The sequence below is a fragment of the Dipodomys spectabilis genome, unplaced genomic scaffold (genome assembly GCF_019054845.1).
Source record: "Dipodomys spectabilis isolate Male_0828 unplaced genomic scaffold, ASM1905484v1 ptg000082l, whole genome shotgun sequence".
Lineage (NCBI taxonomy): Eukaryota > Metazoa > Chordata > Mammalia > Rodentia > Heteromyidae > Dipodomys > Dipodomys spectabilis.
The window spans coordinates 2,067,100-2,092,815 of NW_024870759.1; the positions used below are offsets into that span (position 1 = coordinate 2,067,100).

General features: G+C 37.9%; 1 protein-coding gene across 9 annotated transcripts in view; it reads right to left on the minus strand.

The window, feature by feature from the left end:
• Positions 1–25,716, minus strand: part of Cask (calcium/calmodulin dependent serine protein kinase) — a 345,788-nt gene that overhangs the window by 165,431 nt on the left and 154,641 nt on the right. Inside the window, exon 1 of one of the 9 annotated variants that reach the window (XM_042683600.1) lies at positions 12,263–12,294. The exons of the other annotated variants lie outside the window; for them this stretch is intronic. Coding sequence (XP_042539534.1) covers positions 12,263–12,276 — 14 coding nt within the window. The 5' untranslated portion in view covers positions 12,277–12,294. Of the gene's footprint in view, positions 1–12,262; positions 12,295–25,716 lie in introns of those variants that run through there. 9 annotated transcript variants of the gene reach the window in all.

The following is a 25,716-nucleotide window of genomic DNA, read 5'->3' on the forward strand; positions in this document are numbered from 1 at the left end:
TTACCACCTGCCCCCCCACCCCAATACCTTAGAGAACATTTCTTGAATTAGGAAATCCATTGTTCACAGAAAAATACATCAATACAACCTTTCTAAAGGACAATTTTATTGTGCCTGACAAACACTAAAAATGTACATGCTTCTTTGACCTATGTTTTCATCCCAAGAGAAGCAACTAGGGTCTTTTTCCAGTTTTAATTCCAAGAGTTTATCATAGCTATTTGTGATAGGGAGAATTTGGAAAAAAATCTGAATTTTCAGTATTAGAATGGTTCAACAAACTGTGTTGAGTTCAGAGTGGATTCTTATTCCATCAATTAAAAGATGCTATAGAAGTATATTTACTGACATAGAAATGTTACTAATATTCTAAGGTGTATAAAGGTACATATCTATACATTTATATACACATAGAAGCTTCTGTTTATTAAAATGGGGTGCTAAATGTTAGGTAGGTAAGACTATAGCCAGAATTATTTTTTCTTTTAAAACACAAAGAGATACTGTATTTTCATTATACAAACCAGTTCTGATTGTTAAAAACTATGAAAAAAACTGTTACAAAGCAGTTGGATCCATTATTTTATGACAGAAATAATCCCATTTTGCTGTGGTAAGAATTAAAGCCAGGGCTGTAAGAATGGCTCAAGCTGTAGAACACTTGTCCAGAAAGGAGGCTTTGGGTTCAATTTTCAGTACCACTAAAAAGGAATTAAAACTAGATTTATTGAGAGCTTAATTATGTAATGGTATTTCCTAAGTGTTTTACATGCGCTTATTCATTCAATGGCTACAGCAAGGCCATAAGGTAGGTATTTTGATCATTCATAATTTACTTAAGAAAAAACAGAAATGGCAAAGGGTAATAAGCAACTTGCCCAGAGACTACATGGCTTGTGAGTGGAAGTGAGTCAACATGTGAGGTGCTATAATTTAAGCTAGGCTCCCCTTCCCACCTGTACTATAAATAGGACAGCATCCTATTCTTTCAGGATGAACTTGGGACAGGGATCAGAAAAGTACTTGGACAGGATTGTTCAAGTAAATGTGCAAGTAGATTTGAAGCCTGTATCTTTGTTAATAAACAGGTATTCACTATAATGGGAATTTAAAGTCTTAATAAAGCAATTCTGATACACTGTCATAAACATTAACATGACTGACTATATGCCAAATTGCCAATTTTCTCACTGCATTTGTTTTGTAGGAATTGTCTATTCCTGTCCTGATCTAGTGGTATACAAAGCTCGGCATCTTTCCTTTTATTGGAGTGAACTCTTTATACTCAATAGAATGTAATCCTTTTATGTCAATATTGAAGCAAATTACAATTCTAGTGTTTTCAATTTTTCTTATCTTTATTGATGTTTTCCTTTGAGAATCCCAGTCCTTTGAACATTTAAAAGCTCTCCAAAGATCTGTTAAATAATTTTCTTTCTTGTTAGCATTCCTATGATTTGACTAGATTATACAAATTCTATTTTCTCTGTAGTTTTCTGGTGTGTGTGTGTGTGTGTGTGTGTGTGTGTGTGTGTGTGTGTGTGACATATGCATGTGTATGTACATATGGCAGTGAAAGATAAATTGACTTTTAAGTTGCTAGATTTTTGCCACAATACTGAAAAATAGTCAATTCCCAACTCCAATGCTCCTCAGTGGATGAATGGATCAAGAAAATGTGGCATATATACACAATGGAATTCTACTCATCCATCAGCAAGAATGATATTGTACCATTCATAAGGAAATGGAAAGACTTGGAAAAAATGTATTAAGCTAAGTAAGCCAAACCCAAAGAAACACAGGTTGCATGGTTTCCTCATTTGTTGTAACTAGACTGTACCTATAAATCTACAAGCAAACATGATGGATAGTAAAAGACAAAAAATATTTTTGCACATGATGAATTTTACAGAATCTAGACATTCCCACTTTGAAACCAAAAGAAATGTATTCATTACCTGACTTATGTAACTTAACCCCTCTTAACCATTACAATAACAATAAAAAGTAGTTAATTCCCTCCTATATTTACTTAACTGTATATGTACAATAAGGTTGTATACAGTATACATGTATACTGTATGCAGTAAGGATTCTTACTGAAGAGTAATATCTGGTGCTGTCCAGCTGGAAAGTTCAGCTTTTCTCTGCCCTGTATCCTTCTAAGTGAATCTAATACTGAGTGTGGTTTCTGGTAGTTTTATGAGTCTGAATGTGTGGTAGTATCTACAAAGCAGACCTCTCCTAGTAGATGCTGCAGATTAGATACATGTACCAAGATCTCCATGTACAAGTACTAAGGTCTTCAACCAAGGATCAATAGACACAAAGAGGCAGTGCACAACAGGAGAGCAAAGGCCATCAAGAAGATATTGTATCTGGGCATTCTAGTTAAAGCTTGTAATCCCAGCTACTCAGGAGGCAGAGATTAAGAGTATTGAAGTTCAAGGCCAGCCTGTGCAAACAGTGAGAACCCATCTCAATATAGAAGCTGCATGTGGTGGTTTGTGTTTGTTATCCTGGCCATACATTAGGAGGATTGTGGTCTGAGGTCATCCTGGTAAAACTCTAGACCTTATGTGAAAAATAACCAAGTAAAAAAGGGCCAGGAGTGTGTCTCTAGAGGTTCAGTGCAAGTGCTAGGCACTAAGTTCAGCCCTCAGTACCAAAGAAAAGGGGAGGGAGCATATCAAACAAATGTCCATATCTTGTAATTTTGCTAGCTCCAGCAGGTATAATAATTCAAAGTTGTTTTGGTACAGATACCAGGGTTTAGGGCTTTGAACAAATGTATCAATGGAAGCTGATGCTTACACATATCTAAATATTTAAGGGTTATATAGATTGAGTGCTCCTGACCAGAAGAGTTTCAGATTTTTTAAAAAAAATCTGCAATACTTGAGAGAGAGAGAGAGAGAGAGAGAGAGAGAGAGAGAGAGAGAGAGTAAGGTATCTGTATATGGGACCCAAATATAAATATAAAATTCACTTATATTTTGTATACAACTGATACAGATATCCTAATGGTAAGTCTATATGATATTTCTGTGTCCTTGTGTTTTGACAGCAACCTGTCACAGGAGGTCAAGTGTAAAATTTTCTTTTCTTTTTTCTTTTTTGGGTCCGGTCGTGGGGCCTGAACTCTGGGCCTGGGCCTGGGAGCTGTCCCTCAGCTCTTCAACTCAAGGCTAGCGCTCTACCACTTGAGCCACAGTGCCACTTCCGGCTTTTTTCTTTTTGCTTATGTGGTGCTGAGGAATCAAACCCAAGGCCTCAGGCATGCAAGGCAAGCGCTCTACCACTGAGCCACCTATTTGTGGATTAATTTTGGCACTCAAACACTTGAGGATTTTAGAGGATTTTGGAATTTTGGATTAGAGTTATCCAACCTGTGCATCAAAATTACAAACTGCTAAATAAGTTCTAAGCTTCCACCCTGGCAAAGCAATCTTCAGAAGGATGTGAAGAGTTAGGTTCTACTCAAAATTCTTGGGTTCCTCACCAGAACACTGTTTGGCACTGGCGTCTCCTAGTGGGTGAGGAAATCAGCTACAAAAGACAGCACATGATCTGGGCACCAGTGGCTCATGCCTGTAATCCTAGCTACTCAGGAGGCTGAGATCTGAAGATCACAGTTTGAAGCCAGCCTGAATAGGAAAGTTTCTTAGACTTACTCATCCCAAAAAAGACAGAAGTGGAGCTGTGGCTCAAGTGGTAGAGCACCAGCTTGAGCAAATAAAGCTCAGGAACAGCACCCAGGCCCTGAGTTCAAGCCACAGGATTGTGCATAAGCGAGTACAAGCATATGTGCAAACACACACACACACACACACACACACACACACACACACACACACACACACACAAATTTAAAAAAGGAATTTGGCTCAGGGTAGAGTGCTTGCTTCACATGCATGAGGCCCTGGGTTCGATTCCTCAGTACCACATAAGCAGAAAAGTCGGGAGTGCCCTCCCCCACAATATAACCCCTGCTTTCACTATAAAAAAAAAAAAAAGAGAAATGTACTCATTACCTTGCCCGTGTAATTGTAACCCCTCTGTATGGTATTTTCACAATAAAAAAAATAGATACATCCATAAAAAAAAAAGAAAAGCCAGGAGTGGTGCTGTGGCTCACGTGGTAGGGCACTAGCCTTGAGCTGAAGAGCTGAGGGACAGCGCCCAGGCCCAGAGTTCAGGCCCCACGACCGACAAAAAAAAAAAAAAAGAAGAAGAAGTAAAGAGGGGATTTTGTTTGTTTGTTTTGTTTTTGTTTTTTGGTCATGGAGCTTGAATTCTGGGCCTGGGTATTGTCCCTCAGCTCTTCAGCTCAACGCTAGCACTCTATCACTTGAGCCACAGCACCACTTCCAATTTTCTGGTGGTTTACTAGAGATAAGAGTCTCTCGGACTTTCCTGCCCAGGCTGGTTTTGAACCATGATCCTCAGATCTCAGCATCCTGAGTAGCTAGGATTATAGGCGTGAGCCACCAGCTCCTGGCTGAGTATATAGGTTTTTAAGCAAAACAGATGTTCCCCTCAGGAGAACATTCCATATGCTATGAATTATTTCTAAGTTCTAGACATGAAGAAAAGAAATAAGAGCCCTTGAATGTTCAAATAACAACATGGCCAATTTACAAACAGCAACAAAGTTCTTTATATGGACAAATAAAATCCAGCTGTTAACTGAATGCCTCTTTTGATTATTATAGGAAGACATAGGTATCTAAATTTATTATCCTCATACACTATGATTTTTATGTTAGTCACTCTTCTGGGATTCAGATACTGGAGGTTCCTGTTAAAATGCAGGTATGTTAATAGCTAATAGCAAAGATTTACTGAGCATTTAACTATGTACCAAGCACTATTCTGTTTTTTAAAAATTAAAGATACCATACAGAGGGGTTACAGTTATATGAGTAAGGTAATGAGTACATTTCCTATCAAGCATTGTTACTCCTTCCTTTGTTTTTCTCCTACTATCCCTTCCCTCCCCAACTCTTCCCTCTCCTTACCCCAAGTTGTAAAGTTCGTTTTCAACATGTCTTGTATGTCTCATTGTTACAATAGTTCATCCTGTATCCTTGTTTTAACATTTTGTTATTTCCCTTCCCCTCCTCAAATTAGAAAATTGTATATACAAGATGCAGGGCACCAGAATCAAATACATTGAAAACAGGGGTTATACCATAGGGTGAAGAACATACAAAAGAAGAACATACAAGAAGAACATACAAAGGAAAGTAACAAAGAAAAAATCCCTTGTGTCCATATTTTGGGGTTCATTTTACTTAGCATCATTTTATATGGTCTTAAGTACGTAGCTATTGACCTTTTCTGCTTATCTGGTAAGATTATCCTAGATATGTACTAGTTATTGAAAGTACTGGAATCCATGGGACCTGTGTTTGTTTAGGTCTGGCTTACTTCACTTACTATAATTTTTTCCAAGTATTCTAAGTGTTTGACAAGTAGTGACTTATTTAATTCTCACAACATCACTAGAACACATACTGTTTTACAGATTGGGAAATTGAAGCTTAAGACATATTCTACATGTGTCCAAGGTCTCATGGTTACAAAGTTAGCAGAGGCAGGATTTGAGCCTACACAAACTGGCTCCAGGATTCTGAGGGCTTCTAACCTCTAACACTGAGGCTCTACAATGAATAGTATTTATGCCAATGGAACTAAAGATGATGATAGAACTACTTAGCAATGTGGTCAGACTACATTCCCCCTTCATTTCCTTCTCACAAATGTGATATAAGGTACAAAATTAGGCACCAAGATGTGAAATGGGTCCTATGCTCTTTTTTTTTTTTTTCCCTGTTGGTCGTGGAGCCTGAACCTTGGGCCTGGGCGCTGTCCCTCAGCTCTTCAGCTCAAGGGTAGTGCTCTACCACTTGAGCCACAGAGCCACTTCTGGCTTTTTCTCCTTATGTGGTACTGAGGAATCAAACCCAGGGTCTCATGCATGCAAGGCAAGCACTCTACCACAGAACCACCTTCCCAGCCCCTATGCTAACTCTTAAATTCTATTTAACAACTTATATTTTTCTCCTAGGGGCCAGACTGACATAAGTAGCTCCTATGGGACATGATCACCCCCAAATGCAAATAATAGAAGTTTCTTAGTAATATTCTCCCTCAAAGCCTATCTCTGTCTGAGGGGATACTGTTTCTTCAGTTTGAGCTTTTTAAAAGTTATTTATTATGTCTTTGAGCAAGGCCTTTCCTCATCATCATTTCCCCTGTGTTTTATTTCAAGAAGTCCTGTTTATGTTTATTGGATAGCCTTTATCTAGTCTCCATGACCCTCAGCTTCTCTGCAATACTTATCATCTTGACTTAACTGTGTTTTGTCCTATATTTGTTTCTCAATTCTGTCTTTCATTCTGGCCATGTTAATTGCAAAGACAGACAGACACATGGGTACACACATGTGCACACATATAATCTACATACTTTCCTAAGGGTTTTTCTGTATTTACTAAATAGCCTCTTGTTCTATGGTTGTTAATCTTCCTTTCATCATTTTGAGGATTTTAAAATCGATTTCATATTTTTCTATTATCTTTCTTTTCTTTTTGTAAATTTTATTTTATTTTAAGGGTGATGTCAGAGGGGTTAGTTACATAAGTAAGCAAATGAGTACATTTCTTGTTGAACATTGTTACCCCCTCCCTTGTTTATCTTTATTTTCTTTAGATCAAATTTCCTATGTGTTGAATTTGTTTCAGCATGTTAGGTCTTCCTGGTATGCTTTGAATTGTGTGTGTGTGTGTGTGTGTGTGTGTGTGTGTGTGTGTGTGTATGTGTGTGTGTGTGTGTGTGTGTGTGTGTGTGTGTGTGTGTGTGTGTGTGTGTGTGTGTGTATTCTGGGCTGGAGACTGAACTCAGGGCCTGAGTGCTGCTCCTGTGCTTTTTTGCTCAAGTCTAGCACTCTACCACTTGAGCCACAGCTCTACTTTTGGCTTTTTTGGTAGTTAATTGAGGACTAAAGTCTCATGGACTTTCCTGCCTGGGCTGGAAAGCACAATCATCAGATCTCAGCTTCCTGAGTAGCTAGGATTACATACACGAACTATTGGCACTGAGCTGCTTTGAATTTTTTTCATTTGAGGGGAAGGGAAAGGATAGTGGGACAACAAGAAGGAAGAGAAGGGGGTAACAATGATCTACAAGTAATGTACTCCTTGCTTTCCTCATGTAACTGTAGCCCCTCTGTACAGCATCTTTACAATAGAATAAAAGAAATTTTTTCATTTGAACACTAATCTTATGCAGGCATCTCTTGTTTTGTCTTTCTTCTTTAGTTCCCTCTTCATATATGATGATGAGCCTTTGCTCACCACTATTCTAGGCTGAGGACATCTGTCTATCTTGATTTCATTCAGTTCCGTTCTCTGCAGAAGCTTTCCCCTCTATTACAATGAAGAAGCTGAATTCCAGATGGTATCTTGTCTGGAATTCCTTATTAACTTTCAACCATCAACTACCTTTTCTCAGACTGAGTCTAGAGGACTGTCAATGCACAAGTCTGATTATAGCATTACCCTGGTAAAGTTATTTCAGTGTAGCCTATCACCTATGGAATGAAGTCTGAAGTCAAATGGCATATAACCTCATGAGAGAAATCTTCCCTGACTCCATAACTGCAGTAGCATCATCATCACTCTCTTTTCAGTGTTTATGGGGTCTTGCTCCTAATGGCACATATCACTACTTGTGGTTATTATCACATACCTGTCGGTTAGCCTTTTCCACTAGAATGTGTTTCATCCAGACATGGACTGAGTTATTCACTGTGAAATCTGTCGTACCCACAATTGCCTGGCACATTGGAGGTACTCAATAAGCACTTGTTGAATAAATGGATGCAAAGCTCTAAAATGGCATCAAAAGCCTTGTACATATCAGCACAAATAAGAGTGAGGACACTGAGTTCCAAACTGCCAAACTAGCTAGAGCATACCAGTGTTATGACCTTGAGCAAGATAGAACTTTGCAAGTTTTACTATAATCATCTGTAAAATAGGTACAGCAATTAAAGGAAGTGGGTTTTAAGAAGAATTAAGAGACAATAAACACAAAAGTTTAACATGCAGTTGACATATAATTAATGTTCTTATTATTAAACGTCTAAACAAATCTCTCCTTATTTTTTTGGTGCATTTTGCTTCACAGTATTAGCCTACTGTTATTAGCAGTGCCCCAAGCTCACTCACATTTCTGCCCCTACCATGGCTCTTGGCCTTGCCTGTGTCCTTTCCCATTCAGGCACTCAACTTGCTACTAAATCAACCCACCTAAATCTCCAGCCCAAGCATGGAAGCAATAATGAGTTTGATTCGTCCCTGGATGGACACAGAACAGATCCTCAATCTAAAACAAGGCTATTACAGGGGGTCCAGCCAATAACTCAAAATACTAAGTGCCAGAAAAAGGAGAGATAGAGACAATTTGAACAATTCATTTACTCTTTCATCTGTAGCCCTCCCCTCTCTCCCTCTCTTTGTGGAATGTGAAGTAAGAGATGCTCAAAAATTACTTGGGGTTCAAGGTCATGCAGATTTGGGAACTCAGGAGCATGTGCAGACCCTGGAGTAAACAGGTAAATTGGGTCTTTGCAGAACAAGTTAATACAAAACCTTAATAAATAAGAGGGCATAACTTTGATTCATGTGATCTTTTTTCCTCCTCTCCCTATAAGTTTCCATAAGGACTGACTGGCTTCATTCACTTTTCTTCTTGTAAATTTCATCAATTTTATTACTTTTGCCTAGTTTCATCCATGCCTTTTACCACCTGGCAAAGTCTCTGTGGTTGCTCTTTTTCTTTTCCCCCCTCTCTCTCTTTCCCATTCTCGTGTGTGTGTGTGTGTGTGTGTGTGTGTGTGTGTGTACATAGTAAAGATACTGTAAGAAAGGTTATAGTTACATGAACAAGGTAATGAGTCCATTTCTTTCTTTCTTTCTTTTTTTTTTTTTTTTGGGTCTGGTCGTGGGGCCTGAACTCTGGGTCTGGGCACTGTCCCTCAGCTCTTCAGCTCAAGGCTAGCACTCTACCACTTGAGCCACAGCGCCACTTCCGGCTTTTTTCTTTTTGCTTATGTGGTGCTGAGGAATCGAACCCAGGGCCTCAGGCATGCAAGGCAAGCACTCTACCACTGAGCCACCTTCCCAGCCCCATGAGTCCATTTCTTATTGAGGATTGTTATACCCTCCTTTGCTTTCCCCCTACTATCCCTTTCTTCCCCACCTCCCCAATTCCCCCCCACCAAGGTTGTAAAGTTCGTTTTCAAGAGTGTCTTGTACATCTCGCTGTTACAATGGGTCAACCTGTATCCTTATTTCAGCATTTTGTTATTTCCCTTCCCCTCTCCAAATTAGAAAAATGTATATATGAGATACAGGACACTGGAATCAAATACAGTGACAACAGGAGTTATACCATGGGGGAAGAACATACAAAGAAACGATGAAAAAACACATAGTACATTATAAGTACATTAACAAGAACAGCAGGAAAGATAAAATCTCTTGTGTCCCTACCTTGGGGTTCATTTTGCTTAGCATCAGCTTATATGGTCATATGTACATAGCTTTTGACCTCTTCTGCTTGTCCTAGACATATACTGTTATTGCGGATAAGGGAAACCATGGGACCTATGTTTCTTTGGGTCTGGTTTACTTCACTTAATATAATTTTTTCCAAGTCTTTCCATTTCCTAACAAATGGGACAGTGCCATTCTTTCTGATGGAGGCACAGAATTCCTTTACACACACACACACACACACACACACACACACACACACACACACACACACACACACATTTTCTTGATCCATTCATTCACTGAGGGGCATCTGGGTTGGTTCCATATCTTAGGTATGGTGAATAATGCTGCAATAAACATAGTTGTGCTGGTAGCTTTAGTATGGCCTTTTTTGTGATCATTTTCTCCCACTCTCTTATTGTTATTATTTTCATGACTAACATTCTCTGTCTCAAATTTTTAGCTATCTCAGAGATTTTTATCATCTCAGAGATGAGAGGCACTAATAAATGACATTACTAACTTTCATGCTGGTGACAGGGTTCAGACAACAATACAATCCTCCTCACATGTCTTCTAATACTCTTACTAAGACCGTCACTGAAGATACAAAATTCCAGATAAAGAAACCAAGTGGGAGGAGAGATATCAATGATAGGAAACATGTGCTCAAGTTCCCATTTAACAATTTCATTCATGAAAGTCTCATAGAGACTTCAAACATGCATCCAAAGTGTATTTTACTACTTACTCAAGTTAGTCAATGGCACTATCATATCAATCAGATGCTCAAGCCAGAAACAGAGTCAAACATAGCTCTTATTTTTACCCAGCCATTAAATCTTGTCCCTTCTAATTGTTAAATATCTGTAGTCCATAAAACCGAATGGAGACAGCCTCCCTATTCTACATATCCATACGTTCATCTCAACCCTAAAGCTACATAGTAACCAGAAATGCCCTTTCAAAATTGGAATCTGACCATACACCTTGTGATACAACACATCTTTAAGATAAATCCCCAATCCTTTCCATGCCTTAAAAGGTCCATCATAATCTTGCCCCTTTTTCCTTTGATTAACCACTTGAACTTTCAATGGAGTGTGTGAGAACTATGAAGAATATTCTAAAGATAAGCTATACTTTTTAGAGTCTGGCAAAAGACAGAATAAGTATGTGTTCTTCTATCTCCTACTAAGATCCAGTGATACTGCCTGCAGTCTAAAGTCAACAATGGCAGAGGGGCAACAACCTTATCTCTACTTCTGAGTAATATAAAACCTTTGGATTCTGTGACACTATAGTCATTTAAAATATCCAGTCTAGGTAACAGCATTCTTGTCAAGTTCACAGATTTGGATGAAGGCCATCAAATCTACTATAATTTTTCTATGACCCCCCCCCTCCCCATATGTATGCATATATATAAACTATTTTATTACAAAGGAAGATATGTACTAATTAATAGGACAGAGGGATTCATTTTGTTCTTTAAATCACAATGAAGAAATAAAGCCTGTACCCTCTCATGCAATGTTGAAAGGAGGGCAAATGGTACAGCATTTATGGAAGAATCTGAAATGGTGTGTGTGTGTGTGTGTGTGTGTGTGTGTGTGTGTGTGTGTGTGTGTGTGTGTGTGTGTGTGTGTGTGTGTGTGTGTGTGTGTGTGATGTTATTCATGTAACAGAAGTCTAGAAACAACCCAAATGTCTAGCAATAGAGGAATGGTTCACTAACTATTCTATACCATGAGGGGAATACTAAACAGGTATGAGCTAGAATGAATACTACTATAGACTGATCCCTAGGGTTTTCTATATTCTTAAATTTAAAAATAAAATAAGACTTTAGAAGAACATATATTAGACTAGGAGGGTGGAATGAAAATTTATAGATGTTATCTTATATTGTCAGTTTCCACAAGGACAAGGAAGTAATTGGGGACAAAGGATGCAAACCAGATCTTTCTGAATGAACCGAAGGCAATTTACAAAATGAAAAGCAAATTGATGCAGATATCTGAATAAGATTGCTGTACTAGATTGATGTCAATATTCTCACTGGGATATTATACTTGTTTTGCAGAGTGTTAAAGTTAGGAGAAACTGGGAAAAGTCTATCAGGATATCTTCATTATTTCATATAGCTGCATATGAATCTACAATATCAATATCAGTATCAATATAAACTGAAACAAACAAATCTAGCTCTCTTCATAGCAAACTTGTGGCATAACCACAGGGAAGTTATTATGAATTACTTTAAAACCCAGCATTTTGATTGTTTACCTTTGTGGGGATATACCCTAAGAACAAAAAGTGATACAATGAAATACTGATCTGCATTCAGTAGTCTTACTGTTACCACAGTTAAAACTAGTAGGGTGAAGAAAATAATTATGTTAATGTATGATGGAGCCAACATTTTTAGAGATGTAATGTAGAAACATGAAATTTAAAAAGTTAAATAAAATTCAGTTAAATAAAAATTCAGAAAGCTTTACATTATAGAAAATTTGAAATGTAGAAACTACAGAGCCTCATGTATCTATCACCCTCCTCCAACAAAGAACAACTCATTAGTTAATATTCCTTTATCTATATTTCTGTAATGTAGCCCTACCCTTAGCTCCACTTCCTCAGGAATGGAAAGATAGACAACAGGGTTTGGAAGGAGCACAGTCACTAACCTATATAACTTCATTTTGTTTTTCCCTCCATCTTGTTTCATTTTCTTTCCTCTGAGTTCTCCTGAGCCTTTTCCCTTGTAACTACATTAGATCCTAGGAAGGACAGACCTGATGAACATCTTAAAAGAAAGGACCAAAATTATCCCATACGCAACACAGACATTCTTGGCACTCACAAAGTCCTATATGTCAGAACTTGAGGTAGTAGCCTCAGGTAACGATCATCCAGACTACAGGCAGGCTAAAGTGATTGATTCAACCTGGAATCTAAGTATGGTAACCTCAATTCTTGCCTTTGTTTCTCTTTCCTACAGAACATTGAGACTGCTGTAAGCACCATGAAAACAGATTTTAGCTTATCAGATCTCTGTCTTCCCCTGCATGATCAAACTGCTAATAAAGCTCCTTTCTCACCTTTATCTCTTTAACTGGTTTTTTTGTGGGGGAGGGGGAGAATCAGAATCCAAGTCTGTAAATCTAGGCTGCTGTGACTACCTGGATTTGGGGCTTTTGCCCTTACCCCAATGTCAATCCAACCTAGTACACACTGCTTACCCTTTGCCTGATTTTGAGGCAAATCTCAGACATTGCTAATACAATATACAGAATTATTTAAGTACTTATTAACAAAAAGTAAGGATTGTTTTATGAGTTAACTGCAATATCAAAATCACATATTAAAATGACTAACTCCTTGTTACCGAATTACTTCTCTTGTTGTCTAATAATTGTATTACCTAATAAATAAAGTCTGTAACTGTTAAGACAGTAATAATATGGTTGGTTTCATTTTTGTTTAAAGATAACTTTTATTTTGGAGTAATTTTAAACTTACATGTAAGTTGCAAAAAGATAGGGAGTTTATATAAATGCCTCATAGTATTAACATCTTAGGTGACAGTTTCTCAGCCTTGCCCTGATTGACAAGTTTTTTATTTTTATTTTTATTTATTTATTTATTTATTTATTTTTTTTGGGTCCGGTCGTGGGGCCTGAACTCTGGGTCTAGGCACTGTCCTTCAGCTCTTCAGCTCAAGGCTAGCGCTCTACCACTTGAGGATTGACAAGTTTTTTAAAATGTATTTTTTGTGTGTATGTGTTACTAGGGTTTGAAATCTTGTGCTTGTGAGAGGTGCTATGTCACTTTAGCCATGCCACCAGTCCTTTTTGCTTTTAGTTATTTTTCAGATAGGTCTCACAAATTTTTTCTGGGCTAGCTTTACCCTCCTACTCATGCTGCCTACATATCTAAGATAACAGTTATTGTTTCTTGAGATGAGGATATTGTGAACTTTTTGTCTGGAGATTGGTCTGGATCTGTGATCCTCCCTATTGTTGCCTCCTGAGTAGCAGGGGTGAAAAGAATGTGCCACCATACTTGGAACCTTGAAGTTTAAAAGCATTGGTGAGAAATTTTATAGACGTCTCTCAACCCGGGTCTGTCTGATACACCTCTAGGTTGGGATTATGGATATTTTTTGGGGGGGGGGAGGAATCAGACTATCAGAGGGTACATACTATCCTGGTGATGTTCACTTGATCACCTTGGTCAAAGCAGTATATACCAACCTCCCCACTATAAAATTACTTTTTTTTTCCTTTCCATACTTCGATCTTTGACACTGAGCCCAGATTACCATCAAGATGCATTGTATTCATAAACTGCCTTGTAATATGGCACCTTCTTTACACAACTTCTTAAAGATAATAAAAATAATTAAAATATGAAACTGAGCCCACACTCAAGGCAAGAGGGATTCTCTATATGGAGTACATGGAACTCCTCCGTAAGGGAGGTTTGCCTCTTTCTGTCCACTTATTGTCTAATTATTTCCTTATATATACATGAACTCATATATATTAACCTTATACTTTGGGTTCTCAAATAATGCTATTTTGTTATTCAAATAGTTGTATATTTGGCCGCTGAGAGCCCTTTCAGGTTGGCTCCTGTCTCTTTAGCATGCACTCATCCTTTTTTTTGTCTATTCTTTTTTGGTACTGGGGATTGAACACAGGATGTTGTACTTGCTAGCAAGCACTTTGCCACTGAACTACATCCCAGTCCATGCACTCATCCTTTTGTACACTTAAAGAGTTTTCAGATACTCTATGACACAAGAAATTAATATATGCATTCTAATCCATATGTGTAGTATATATAGAATTACCATGGTATCTAGTTATGTGTATATGTGTATATATGTAATCAACTAAATACAAGGATATATAGTTGTTTCTAACTCTAACCTAGTACTGCAGGGGTCATTCTAGCCATCCCTATTGTTTTTTTCTTTTTCTAACAGAATTTTAGCCTTCTGAATATTTAAAAAATGAACAAAATACTTCAAAATCATAAACAAAATAAAACGAGCAAATTTGGGGAAAATCTGCAAATACAAGAAAAGGGTAAATATCCTTTGAAAAGAATGAATTCTTACAAAATGGCAAAGAACATTAGAAGGGGAATGGATGAGAGAGAAATGCACAAACATACCCTAAAAATATGACCACAGCAATGACTAATGTAAATTTAACCAAAACCTTATTTTGACCTATCAAAATGTAAACCTGGATCTTCTCATTTACCACTGGTTTAAGTATCAACTGGCAAACTGTTATGGGAAGTAACAGAACTCAATATTACAATACACTCCAAGCTCTTTAGGATTCTAGCTCAGTGGTGGAGAATAGAGTTTATCAGATCTGTCTGGATCTTCACAGATTTGCAAACTGGCTTTACATGCAATTGGCCTTGAAAATCTGAACCTTGAATCTTGATTAAGATAGTCTCAAACTGCTAGTGCCCAAAAGTGATGAGGAGAAGTGTTCCAGTGAACAGTCCTAAGCTAGAGAATCACACCGTGATTCGCTACAGAGAGTTTGGCCAGAGAGGGAAAATCCAGGCAGCTTGGTTAAGGAGACAGATCTGAGCACTTGCTGGTATCCGTGGTAGTGATGGCGGTGGTGGCAGCTGCTGGTGCGGCCATCATATCAACAGAGAGAGTCTGGGACAAAGGCCGTAGACACGGTGTGGGAGTGGATTCTACTCACCACCAGCAAGAACTGACAAAGAGCATAAATTTTCGTCCTGCTGATCGCAGACCATGGTTGGTCCAGAAACCAAGAGGCTGGAGTGAGTAGACCCAAGACATCCGCACTCCTTCTCACAGAGCAGCAGTGGGAAGGTAGCCCCTCTCCCACCACCAGAGAAGATCTCCATCTTTGACACTGACAAAGGCCAGGCCTGAGCAGCTAGATCCAACTCAGGCTCTGGAAGAAAACAATAGGAGCCATTCTACAGGTCACAGGAACCAGACCTGACCTGCCAGGCTCAGCTCCACCCATGGGAAAGTTGCCCTTCCCAGGCAGAGGAATCTCTGCCTCCAGATTAGTGACTTTCTCCACTGGATAAACAGAGCCAGAGGCTGCCCCTCCCCACTGCAGCCTAGTCCCTCAGTCTCAGCAGCAGGAGGGGTAAAAGAAAAATAATTGAAACTTAGTAAACATAAATACCGAGAATGACTCCAGGCTGGGCTCTGTGAGTGTCTCAGGAGCTAGCCCCTAAGGGAAAAGCTACTGACTGCTGATAGGCCTCAACCCTACCCAGAACCTACCCTCATCACAGCAACTCCAAGCTAAAGGAAACAGCCATCTCCCTCTTTTGTGATACTCAAAGCAGATCTCCCTCTCACTGAACTAGCCTGGAAGGAGGATCACAAAAGTCATGGGTAAGGCAGAGCTTTTTTCTGCTCAAACAAACTGACTTCAGAAACCAATCAAGCCACAGGAAGACCAAACACAACAAGCAGACCAGTGACTCCACCAAAAGACTGGTTATGGACACAGGGAAGATACAAGATCATTCTATGAAGCCATCATAACCCTCATCCCAAAACCAGGCAGGGACTCATCAAAGAAAGAGAATTATAGACCCATTTCTTTGATTAACATTGATGCAAAACTTCTCAACAAAATTTTGGCCAATCGACTTCAACAATTCATCCAAAAAATCATATACCATGATCAAACAGGATTCATTTCAGGGATGCAAAGCTGGTTCAATATATGTAAATCAATTGATATAATCTATCACAATAACAAGAGCAAGGACAAGAACCACATGGTTATCTCAATAGATGCAGAAAAAGCATTTGACAAGATACAACATCCCTTTATTGATGAAGGCTCTGGAAAAACTAGGAATCCAGGGAACATTCCTCAATACAATAAAGGCTGTATATGACAAATCTACAGCCAGCATTATACTTAATGGCGAAAAACTAAAGCCATTTCTTCTCAGGAACGAGACAAGGATGTCCACTCTTTCCACTTCTCTTCAGTTTAGTATTAGAATGCCTAGCTACAGCAATAAGACAATATGGAAACATAAAGGGGATCCAAATAGGGAAAGATGAAGCAAAACTCTCCCTTTGCAGATGACATGACCTTGCATTTAAAGAATCCCATGGACTCCACTCCCAAATTACTTGAGCTATGTTGAAACTTTGGCAAAGTAGCAGGATATAAAATTAACCCTCAAAAATCAATGGCTTTTCTGTATGCCAACAATGAGAAAAGTGTGGCTGAAATCAGGAAAGCAACTCCTTTCGTAATAGGCCCACAAAAAACAAAATACCTAAGAATTAACATAAGAAGTGAAGGTCCTCTATGATGAAAACTTTAAAAACCTGAAAAAGGAAATCAAAGCAGAACTAAGGAAGTGGAAAAACTTCCCATGCTCCTGGATTGGAAGGATCAAGATCGTGAAAATGGCAAGACTTCCCAAGGCTGTCTACAAATTCAGTGTGATACCTATCAGTATTCCAACCTCATTCTTCAAGAAAATAGAAGAAGCAATCCAAAAATTCATATGGAACAATAAAAGACCCCAAATAGCAAAAATGATCCTTAACAGAAAGAACAGTGCTGGAGAAATACCAATACCAAATTTCAAACACTACTACAAAGCCATAGTAATCAAAACAGCTTGGTAGTGGCACAAGAAGAGACCTGAGAACCAATGGAATAGAATTGAAAACCCAGAAATGAACCCACAGACCTATAGCCATCTAATCTTTGATAATGGAGGTAAAAAATTAGAATGGAAGAAAGACAGCCTCTTCAGTAAATGGTGCTGGCAAAATTGGTTAATCACTTGTAGAAAACTAAAGCTAGATCCTTATATATCACCCTGCACCAGAATCAACTCCAAATGGATCAAAGACCTAGGAGTCAAAGCAGACACCCTGAAAACATTACAGGATGGAATAGGAGAAACCCTAGGTCTTGTTGGCACAGGCCGAAATTTTCTTAATAGAGACCCAGAAACACAACAAATCAAAGAAAGGTTGGACAAATGAGATTGCATGAAATTGTAGAGCATGGCAAAGGACATAGCTAGCAAGATCAATAGAAAGCCCACGGATTGGGAGAAGATCTTCACTAGCCATACAACGGATAAGGGTCTCATATCTAAAATATACTTGGAACTCAAAAAATTAAATCCCCAAAAAACAATTCCTCAAAGAAACAACTGCCTGATAAACAAGTTGGCTAAAGACTTAAAGAGAAATTTCTCTGAAGAGGAAATAATAATGGCCAAGAGACACATGAAGAAATGCTCACCTTCTCTAGCCATAAAAGAAATGCAAATCAAAACAGCATTGAGATTCCATCTCACCTCAGTTTGAATGGCTATAATCAAGAACTCTATTAACAACAGACGCTGGAGGGGATGTGGCCAGAAGGGAACCCTACAGCACTGTTGGTGGGAGTGTAAACTTGTTCAACTCCTTTGGAAAGCAGTATGGAGGCTCCTCAAAAGACTCCACATAGAACTCCCCTATGACCTAGCAATCCCACTTTTGGGATTAACCCAAATAATCACAAAGAAGACCACACTAAAGCTACCAGCACAACTATGTTTATTGCAGCATTATTTACCATAGCTAAGATATGGAACCAACCCAGATGCCCCTCAGTAGATGAATGGATCAAGAAAATGTGGTATATACATATGTGTGTGTGTGTGTGTGTGTGTGTGTGTGTGTGTGTGTGTGTGTATTGGAATCCCATGCCTCCATCAGAAAGAATGACGTCCCATTTGTTAGGAAATGAAAAGACTTGGAAAAAATTATATTAAGTGAAGTAAACCAGGCCCAAAGAAACATAGGTCCCATGGTTTCCGGTATTTGCAATAACTAGTATATGTCTGGGATAAGCAGAAAAGGTCAAAAGCTATGTAGAAATGACCAGATAAGATGAGGTTAAGTGAAAGGAACCCCAAGATAGGGACACAAGTGGTTTTTTCTTCCTTGCTATTGTTTCTAACGTATTTAATATACCATGCGATTTTTTTTTGTTGCTTTTTATGTTCCTCCCCCAGGGTATAACCCCTATTTTCACTGTATTTGAATTTGGGGAGGGTAAGGGAAAAAACAAAATGTTTAAGTAGGGATATAGGTTGACCCACTGTAACAATGAGATATACAAGACACTATGTTGAAAAAACGGACTTTACAATTTAGGCAAGGTGGTAGGGGGAGTAATTGTGGAGGTGGGAGGGAAGGGATGGTAGGGGAAAAACAAAGGAGGAGGCAACAATGCTTGATAGGAAATGTACTCATTACCTTGCTCATGTTACTGTAACCCCTCTGTACGCTATTTTTACAATAAAAACTTATTAAAATATATCTTAAATAAAATTAAATGTAAATAGATTAAATGTTCCAAGTAAAAAACAAAGAATGAGAGGAAAGAATGAAAACAACTTAACATTATGCCTTTAACAAGGGAAACATTAGGTCCCAAGGGCACAAAATGGTTGAAATTAAGAGGAAGAAAAAAAGTTGCCAGAAAATTAAATCCAAAATATAAAAAGATTACTGAAATAAAATCCACACACAATAAAGAGAACATACAAAGCTATAAACTGTTATTGTAAAGGCTAGTAAAACTGGCAAATATCAAGCAAGGATGAGAGGGTAAAAGAAAAGACAAATGACTAGTTATGGAGAATGCAAAAGATATTAACTACAGAGTCTGTAGAAACACTACAAATAGCTTTATGTAAAAAATGGCTTTAAAACTCTTTCCCTAACAGAATACAACTAAACGAAATACAGGGGTAGGTAGAATATTTGAATATTTCTATAAATATTTAAGGAATTGAACCAGAAACTCAAGAGCAAATTTGGTTTGGGTTAGAAGTGAGTTTTATCTATCATATAAAGGCAGAGTTTTCATTTTATAAGGCTAGTATAATCTAGGTCTAAAACCTGATGTGGACAGTAAAAGAAAATTATAGCAGTCATCCCATAAATATAAACATGAAAAGCCTAAAACCAAATCCATTAATATATACAAAAGAGTATACATCATGAGCAAGTTTGGCCAAAACTAGCATCAATGTAATTCAGTGCACTATTATTTTAATGCATGTAAGAAGAAGCATTTGATAAAATTAATCTTCTCTTCACATTTAGCAAATTGTACCATTTGCTCAAACAGAGGCAAATATAACTACTACTTACTTTTTTTTGGATGTGGGAAGGAGCAAATTAATTATCATCATATGTACATATCAAATGCAGAAAATCCAAATGATTCTACAAATTAATCAACAGATTATTTTTTGTACTGATACTGGGACTTGATCTTAGAGTCACAGTGTTGTCCCTCACCTTTTTCTATCAAGGCTAGTGCTCTACCACTTGAGCCATACTTCTACTTTTGGTTTTTTGATGGTTAGAGATAAAAATGTCACACACTTTCCTGCCTTGGCTGGCAGAATACAATGATGTCAAGATTGGTAAGCAGTTCTTTAAAAATGCTAATAAGAAAAAATATTGGTAAATTAGACTACAGTAAAATTACTATTTTCTTTGTGTTAATACTACTGAGGCTTGAACTCAGGGCCTCATGCTTGGCCTTTTTTCTCTTAGCTGGTGCTCTATTACTTGAGCCATGCATCCATTCCAGTATTTTGCTGGCTAATTGGAGATAGAATCTGGCTAGTTTTTCTCCCTGAGGTGGGCTTTGAATTGTGAACCTCAGATTGCAGCCTCCAGAATAGTTAGGATCATAGGCATAAGCCATTATATTTTTGGCTGGTCCTAGGGCTTGAACTCAGGACCTTGGTGCTGTTCCTGAGCATCTTTCTTCTCAAGGCTGGCATTCTACTACTTGAGCCACAGCTCTACTTCTGGCTTTTTCTGAGCAGTTTCTTGGAGATATGTCTCACAGACTTTCCTGCCTGGAGTGGCTTTGAACTGTGATCTTCAGATATCAGCCTCCTCAGTAGCTAGAATTATAGGTGTGAGCCACAAGTATGGGGCTTCTGGAATCAAACAAATCGCTTAAATAGGGATACAGGTGGACCCATTGCAACAATGAGATGTACAAGTCGTTATGTCGAAAAACGAACTTTACAACTTTGGTGGGGGGGGGGGAGGATCAAGTAGGGGGGCAGGGGAGGGTATGGAAAGGGATGGGAAGGGGAAACAAAGGAGGATGCAACAATGCTTGATAAGAAATGTACTCATTATCTTGCCCATGTAATTGTAACCCCTTTGTATTTTCACAATTAAAAAAAATTTTTAAAATGCCACTAAAAGAATGAAAAGATAGGTTGCTAAGTGGAAATTAGAGGAGAGTAATCAGGAAAAGCAATTATGACATTCTAATGCACATCAATTGGTAAAGTTAAGAAAACAGAAAATGTCAAGCATTAGGAAGGATGTGAAGCACAGGTAACAAATAACCATGAGAATAAAAAGATGTTGTTACTAAGGAAGGACTAGCTATGGGCTTAACCAAGGGAAATCCTAGGAAAACTATGTCTTAGATCATATACCATTGGCAGAAGGCTAGTTTAACATACCTACTTTAGAGAATAGCTTGGTATTTTCTAGGAAAACAAGTTGAATGTATTTTAATCACTATCAATTCTGCTTCTAGGTCTATACCTAGAAGTCTGTCAATGTCCACCTAGGTATGCATGTACAAGGCTGTTTACAACAGCATTGTTCAAGTAGCCAAATCTAGAATCCTTTCAAATATGCATTAACATTGGAATAAATAAATAATAAAGCTTGTTCATTGCAATATTCTATAGCAACAACGTGAAAAAAATAGCTGCATGAAACAGCTTGGATGAATTTTCTAGACCAAGTAAAAAAGAATCTATACTGTGTGCTTCCATGTAAGTAAAGACTCAGTTAATGGCAGATTGTACTATCTGGGGGTTCTTCTTTGGATTGTATAAGATTAGAAGCAAAGAAGGGAAGTTCATATTAAAGCTCTTTCTGAATAAGGAAGGGGCTGTGATCAGAAATAAAGGGTTACTGAAGGGCTGGCAGGTTGTTTTGAGCTGTGATCTTGCTTTGTTGCCCAGGTGAGTGGTATATTCTTGATCTTCCTTGACTTTACCTATAGAGGGTTGGGATTACAGGTGTGTACCACCATATACCTGAGTATGCTTTTGGTGATACTGAGGTTTGAAGTCAGGGCTTTGCACTTGTTAAAGCATTCTACCACTTGAGTCACGCTCCTTGCCCCCCCTTTTTTTTTTGGGTCCAGTCATGGGGCCTGAAATCTGGGCCTGGGCGCTGTCACTCAGCTCTTCAGCTCAAGGCTAGCACTCTACCACTTGAGCCACAGCGCCACTTCCGGCTTTTTTTCTTTTTGCTTATGTGGTGCTGAGGAATCGAACCCAGGGCCTCAGGCATGCAAGGCAAGCACTCTAGCACTGAGCAACCTCCCCAGCCCCTTGCCCTTAGTTTAAAAAAAAAAAAACATTTCTTGTCTTAGGTTGTAGATACATGTTTGTTCCTTTTATAATAATTCCTTAGGCTGCATTTTTCTAAAATGTGATGCGCTGTATTTAAAAAGTTAAATTGAGGAGTAATGTATGTGTTTGTTAAGGGAAATTACTAAAACAGCACGTGTTCATATTTAGACATTATGCTGCAGTCATAAAATACTGTATCTATTTACTGGTATAGAAAATGCTTAAAATTAAGTGAAAAGAATCAGGAAACAAAACTGTATATACAAATGGAAATGTCAAAATGTCCAATAATGAACTTTTGTGAATGCCATTACTTTTGTCATAATTTCCCATCATTTCTAAATTTGTGTAAGGTAAGTATATTGTAAAAATTATATATTGAAAGCCACTTACAATTTTTATCTTTAACTAAACAATATCTTTAAATAACAAAATGAGCAAAATTTTCATCATATGAAATTTTTATGTACATAAATGCATTCAAAATTATTTTAGTGGCTTCAAGATTTCATATACTGCACAAAAAAATCACTGGAGTGACTTCAAATGTATTTCTAAAATAGCAGCTTCAGAATACAGTTTAGGAGTTGGAAGCATGAGTCAGGTGGTAGAGTGCTATCCACTGAGCAAAAGTAGGTGTCAGATACCAAGTTCGATCCCTGGTCTCAGACCAAAAAGAAAACAAAGTAAAAAAGTAGTTTGGGTTTTTATTTTTATTTTTTTGGGGTCCGGTTGTGGGGCCTGTACTCTGGGCCTGGGCACTGTCCCTCAGCTCTTCAGCTCAAGGCTAGTGCTCTACCACTTGAGCCACAGCGCTACTTCCGGCTTTTTTTTTCTGCTTATGTGGTGCTGAGGAATGGAACCCAGGGCCTCATGCATGCAAGGCAAGCGCTCTATTACTGAGCCACCTTCCCAGCCCCAAATAGTTTATTTTTTAATGCAACGCTCAAAGCTTAAAATCTGTTGTACACATCTTAAAATCTGTTGTAACATCTTAGTCAAGGATTTGTTTTCCAAAATTTTCAACTGATACCAGATGATATTATTAATTACTTAATTACTTAAAAACAAAACCCCAAACTTAACATTGTAATCATTTTCACATAATGGCAGTTATATTTGGTCTTAAGATCTAGACATTTATCAACTCAAAATCTAGCTTCCATTTATCTCTTTTAGTTTGTGTAAAAAAATTAATATAGCAAAATCTAGGCTAGGTGTGGTGGTACATGCCTGTAATCTCAGATGTTCAGGAAGTGGAGACAAAAGGCTCTATCTGGCTAGAGGCCAGCAGTTGCAAGAAGTTATGGAGATCTTATTTTGAAAACAAATAGAAAGTAAAAGGAATGGGGACATGGCTCAAGTGGCACAGTGATCATCCAGAGTTTAATCTCCAGTGCACAAAACAAAACAATAGCAACAAAAAACTTACTGTCTTGGGAGGCATGGCCCTTGATGTCTAAGCATTTAGATATTGAATTTCAGAAAGCTGTTGTTTACCTAATGGAAAGTGTGGTTCCTGGTACCTAAACTGTGCAAATAAATGCTTTTTTGCTGAACATCTATTTGCTGGGTAAGTAGAATTACACAGGGTACCTATGTAATGAGCCCCAATAAAATCTTTGGGCATGATGTGTAACCAGAAACATTATACAGGTCACAACTCATTGCTTGGAGGGGATCCTTGGAAGCTTGTGCTGAATTTCCCCTGGACTTTGACCTATGAGCCTTCTCTTTTCCTTTTGCTGACTGTGCTTTATATCCTTTTGCTGTAATAAATCACAGCCATGAACAGGACTTTATACTGAGCCCTTTAAGTCCTTTTAGTGAGTCATCAGACCTGGGTGTGGTATTAGAGACCATGACACAGGTCTTAAAACTAAAACCAACTAAACATTTTGATATAGTGCATTAAGAGAAATGTTTAGTTTGCTGAATGAATAGTAATCTGTGTCATCACATAAAAAGGTAAAAGCAAAAGAAATCAGAGAAGACTAGCTATAAAATAATGTATAGATTTTTAAATAAGTTAAATGCTGCAGTCCAGATTTTTATTGCTTGATGTGACAGACATTTTTCCATTAGTGGCCATCTTGCTGGTATGCACTAATTAGTCTGAGCCTATCAGTAGAAATGATTTCCACAAACACTCCCTTCCCTATACATAAATATCAGACAAAAAGAAAATAAAGCAAGTCCTAATCTATTAACTCCTTTGTGAGCTTCAAAACCCCAAACTGCTAATATTATTTTAAAAGATACAAACTATTGTTTTCATGTCAGTAATTAAATCCACAGTTAATTACTATAAAAGTCTCCCTGTGGTATATGTAATCATACTATAATAAGGTAATTAAAATTCCTTAGCCAGCCAATTTAGGATTTACAGCTTAACTCAAGTAATAGACACTACTAAAGACAAGCCTGAATGTGTTATTTAGAAATAAAAATTTAATTCTAGAGGGGAGGGGTAATATAACTCATCCTTGTCTTCAAAATTGAACCTGTAGTTTAAAGTATGTTTTGGGGTTAGCAGGGGTTATACTGTGGGGGAGGGACATAAAAAGCAACAAAGAAATAATCTTATAAATGCGTTAGAAACAAACGCATGAAAGAAAAAAAAACATCTGAATACATATCTTAGGGTTCATGCTTTCACTGCATTTGATGTCGGTATAATTTGTGGAGGGGAAGGGAAAAAAGAAGTCGTTTAAATAAGGATACAGGTGGACCCATTGCAACAATGAGAAGTACAAGCTGTCCTGTCGAAAACAAACTTTACAACTTTGGTGGGGGGGGGAGGATTGGGTGGGGGGGCGCGGGGGGGGGGGGGAGCTGGGAAGGGATGGGAAGGGGAAACAAAGGAGGAGGCTATAATGCTTGGCAAGAAATGTACTCATTATCTTGCCCATGTAATTGTAACCCCTCTGTTCAGTATTTTCACAATAAAAAATAAATAAAAAATTTTTTAAAAAGTACGTTTTGGCAAAATGTACAAATTTAAGAGTACTCAAAGCAAAGGATATAATGCAGACACATATAGATGTCTAACAAACTACTATAGGCGTTGGGGAAATGACAATGTAATTTATATGGTATTAACCTATTTTAAAGACCAGTTATCTCAACCTGCCCTAATAGGATCCGCATCTATTCAAACTGAATGTCTAGGGTGGGACCTGGGTATATGCTTGTCTAACAAATTTCACACAAAGGTTTTCTCACCTAAATTTGGAAATCAACTAGTCTTTTATTTTCTAGCTCTAAATTTCTGATACTGTGAGTTTCTGTATTTAACAACACTTCCAACTTATAAATTGCTTGTAGTTAAGTGGATATCAACTAGTTCTAAGGATTTCCCAATATTATGCATCATGACTGGGCCACATAATTTATTATAATTACTTTACAAAGAGAAAGGAGTGTTGATTATATATAGTCTCTGGAAAAGACAGATACGGATACTACATCAAGAAACTTGCTAATAAGCTAAATATATTGTTTTGTTTAGCATCTCTCCATGTAAATAAGAGATGTTTCCAAGTAACCAAGGAAGAACAAAGTTGTATGAGCTGATCTCATTTGTTTTCCCTTTTCTTGTTTACTCTGTCTTGGTACAATGCTAGAAAACTGTGAAAGGACCCAAATCCCTTATAACGAT